This window comes from Frankliniella occidentalis, unplaced genomic scaffold, assembly GCF_000697945.3.
Source record: "Frankliniella occidentalis isolate FOCC.00 unplaced genomic scaffold, Focc_3.1 Scaffold56, whole genome shotgun sequence".
Taxonomy (NCBI): domain Eukaryota; kingdom Metazoa; phylum Arthropoda; class Insecta; order Thysanoptera; family Thripidae; genus Frankliniella; species Frankliniella occidentalis.
This window is the reverse complement of record NW_026267186.1, coordinates 897,490-901,491: the sequence shown is the minus strand read 5'-3', so window position 1 is coordinate 901,491 and position 4,002 is coordinate 897,490. Positions and strand designations below refer to the sequence as shown.

Here is a 4,002-nt window from a genome sequence, read left to right as displayed (position 1 = left end):
CCCCTCCCCCGCCTCTGCCCGTTCCCCATATCATCCCATTTTTCCTCAAGGGATACCGCAGTGTTTTTGCTCTCGCGATGCTACTTGTTGTTGAGACTCACCGAGAAGTGGTGCGGTGGCGAGCCGCCGAGGTTGCCTCCGCTCCCGGCCTGAAACACGAGACGAGAGAGGAGTTCAAGTCAGTCCCGGCATACACTGGGCCCTTGAACCAATGGGTACAGACGCACTGTAAAAAGTTTCCGTGATTCTTAGAAAAGAAATGTATACAAAAATATATCGTGAGTTTTTGAGTGATAAAACATTGACAAAATATATACAAATTTCATACTCTAATTAGGGCTTTAGAAGCAATTCGTAAAATGACAATGTATCGTAATTTGTTGAAAAACAAAGTTTTCGGTATAGAAAATTGGCCTAGAAGATTTCGTAAAAAAGCGCGTCAATTTATTTTTACAGTGCGCCCTTATTTAGAACCTGAAAACAAAACAGAGAAATGCGGCCGAAACCAGGCCAAACACGACACGACACAAAAAGGGGGCTGCTTTTTGGTTTCCCTTGCTTATGTATTCCTCTTCCGCTGCAACCCCGGTGGAGGAGGCCACAGGCTGTTGCACGCCCCCCGGCCCCGGCCCCGCCGCCGCGACCTTTTCCTCCTACAATTGCAGTACTTCCCGCCCCGCCCTCAGGACTTGCCCACTGAAGCGCGCCTCCTCCCCGCCTCGCGACTTGTTCTGCCAACTCCTCACTAAGTATTTTCCGTTTCCTTTCTCTCGTCGTCTTGGGGAGGAGACTCCTGCTCCGCAAAACCCGGCCAAGCGAGTTATTCTCTCTCTCTCTTTCCCCCTTTTTTTTCCCCCGAGGTCTGTTTCATCCTCTTGGCGTTGGAAGAATAAAAAGAAGAGAAACGAGTGAAAGGAATACGTGGGTGTAGAGAAGGGAGGAAAAAAAACAGCGGGGTCCGAGGAGGATGGGAGGGGGAGCGATAGAGCAGAGAGACTCTGAGCAGCGGAGGGGCGGGCGGTGAGTTTCCGGGAGGGCCCGCCAGGGGGCTGCACGCTCCGGGCTGCGCGCGGGGGGTGGTGACCGCCGCCGCGGTGCTCGCCGCCGCCGCTACCCCGCGAGCCGGGAGTGGCCCCAGAGGCACGGGGTGGTGACCACACGACACAGCTTCCCGCCTAGCTATATACTACATCCAGACGACGGCGGACGCAATGTTAATTTTAATGTAGAGGCGTTTCTTTACGTCTCGTCCACGTCAAGTCGACTCGCTTTTGTAGGCGAGTATTTAAGCACCTACCACTAAGAGAAATTCTTGCAAGGATCTCAGGAAAATTTCCCCAGAGGTGTGTCGGAAAATTACAATTTAAATTTGAAAAATTACAAGCACCATGAGTCGACTGGGAATTCATAGACAAGCAAGAACAGGCGGTCGTAATTTTACAACAAATTTTGCAAATCTTAAATACAAAACATGTTTTGTATTGCATATTTTGTACATGCATGTCTGTAAATTTGCGAAAGATATTTCTCAACGTGACATAAAAAAAATGTCATTCAATAATAAAAATGAGACAACCACGGACACAGAGGCTGCTGCGGTCACTGCGGCCGCTGTGCTGTGTGCATCTGTATGCAAAAACAAACGACGATAGGCATAATTAATTATTCCCGCGACTGTATGTAGCTCAACGGCCAGAGCCAATCGTCTCCCAGCAAGCAGTTGCCGGCCCGCCCCGGCCTAGCAACATGGTTCATGTAGGGGATGATACAGCGACCACCCCTGGCCCCCGGCCCCTCCCCCGACCGCAGCGCAGGAATGCGGCCGCCGTCGTGCTGGATGTCACGGATGACGGCTTCTATAACGTGGGGACCGCGGCGGCCAGGGGAGTCGTATGAACAGAACAGACTCCTGCGCCCCCGAAATAACTGGGTGCCGGCGACTAAAGAGAAATTCTTGGCTGGACCAAAAGTCACCCTGGAAAACAAGTTTTCTATGGCGGGATTTGTACCAATGCCATGCATCCACGCAACAAAAAGGCGGATCTAAAAGCGGCTCAGCGCTGCTCAACAAGAACGCGCATCAGATAACGACGGACCTGCTTTGGCTTTGGAGGCCTCTCACTCTTCTTAGAGATGGCGCATCGTGTTGGGTGTTGGATCTTTTTCGAGAAGATGGCAATGAAAATAGCGCTTCGCCGAGAACGGTACAAATTTTTTCGCCGACGAGTGAGAGGCGTCCAAAGTCGAGTATGCAAAGATCAGCGAAAAGCAGAACCGCCGTTGTGGAGTGACAGTGTTCTGATGCGTCTTTGTCCAGCGAGCGCTTTCTCATCCGCCTTTGTTGAATGGATGCGGGGGGCACCAGTGGCCGAGCCTGGGATGTAAGTATTCCAGGTTCATAATTAGTGTTCTGGCAGGAGCAACGCTTTTCTATACTCGTGAATATTTTTCCTATACCAATAGAAAAACTCAAAACTACGACAATCTTGTTACGCTTCATTTTTTAGGAGAAATCGGAATCGCGAGGAAAACACACGCTTTGTAGAGTCTGAAAATGTGATAAGTGATCATAACAATCAAGGTATAGACAGCCAGTTCTCGGACAGCGACGTTCATTCATTGCTACCTAAAAAAAGGTGAGAAACAAGGAAGCGGAAAATGCATGTTAGAAACGTCACACGTCACAGCCAAAACAAAGTACGGAGACATCTGATGGCGGTCCAATCTGCCCGCAGCCTGTGGCGGACAAACGTTAGCCTTACGATGGAGACGGCGCGCATGTCGTGGGCCAGGGCGGCGGCGTCCACCTCGTCCTGGTCGGCAGCGGCGGCGGCCGGCACCGACGGCCCCGAGCCGCAGCTCGAGTCGGACACGGACCGCGAGGGCGCGAACCCGCCGGGGCCCGGGCTCCAGAACCCGGACGACGACGACGACGATAGCGGCGACCCGCACTTGGGGCCGGCGGCGACCTGGTGGTGCGCCTGGTGGAGGTGCTGCTGCTGGGCGCCGGCCTGCAGCGGCGGGGGCGGCGCGGCCTGAGCTTTGCCGTGCCTGCAACACACACACAAGGGGAAAAATAGTCATTTCCGGCCAGCCAGCCATCCCATCCCATCATCACCCCACTTGAAAACAAGAGAACAAAGTTTAGGAAGCAAAGAAGAAAAACATTGCATTTAAAAAGAAAACACTCTAAATGCATGTTTATTTGGTCCACAAAAGAAGTGACGTTTTTACCCGCATCCAATGATACGCCAAATTGTACCGTTAGAGTGCACAATTTTTAAATTTTGCTAAAGTGGACAAACTTTTTTCCTATTTTGAGTACACACGAAGAGCCCCGCCGCAACCGCTACGCAGTGTTGCCAGAAAGTTAGGCAAAATTCCCGCGAGTACACCTCGCCTGCCTACTAGGCAACATGTTTACACCCGTGCTAAGGAGTTGCCAAGTAGGCAGGCGTCGATGCAGCCCGCTCCACACAGGTGTATTCGCGGGAAATTTGCCTAAACTTTCTGGAAACACTGCCGCTATGTGCCGAAGCGAGTACACATACATACTATTCACAGAATACACTGAAAACGCAAGTGTGTGAAAGTCACACACTGGTGTGTGAATGCCCATTCGTACAATTAAGGAGTAAAAAGTGTGGATTTTCTTTAGAAATTCCCACAACCTTGCCTTTGTACGAATGGCGTTCATACGCCTACAAGTGTGCGACAAGCACACACTTATGGGTTTCCGGTGTACACAGAAGGTATTCAAAAAGGAACGAAAACACGGTCGATACTCAGGGAGATTGTGCATACATGTACACACTTGGGTTGGCAGAGTGGTTGTTGCGGGCTCCTAATTTACTGGGCGATAGAAACAGAAACGTTCCATTACGGGGAACGTCAGGAGGACAAACAAAAGAAGAGCGCGCGACGCACGTCACGCTGTTTAGCATGAGAGTCAGTGTGTGACAGCGAGGTGGGGGCACTCACCGGCTGAGCTGGGGCGGGCCC

At 51.5% G+C, this 4,002-nt stretch overlaps 1 protein-coding gene across 2 annotated transcripts in view; it reads right to left on the bottom strand.

The window, feature by feature from the left end:
• Positions 1–4,002, bottom strand: part of LOC113202591 (atrophin-1-like) — a 117,733-nt gene that overhangs the window by 100,912 nt on the left and 12,819 nt on the right. For both annotated transcript variants that reach the window (XM_052267624.1, XM_052267625.1), the window contains exon 3: positions 102–149. In XM_052267624.1, the coding sequence (XP_052123584.1) occupies positions 102–149 (48 nt within the window). The remainder of the gene's footprint in view (positions 1–101; positions 150–4,002) is intronic.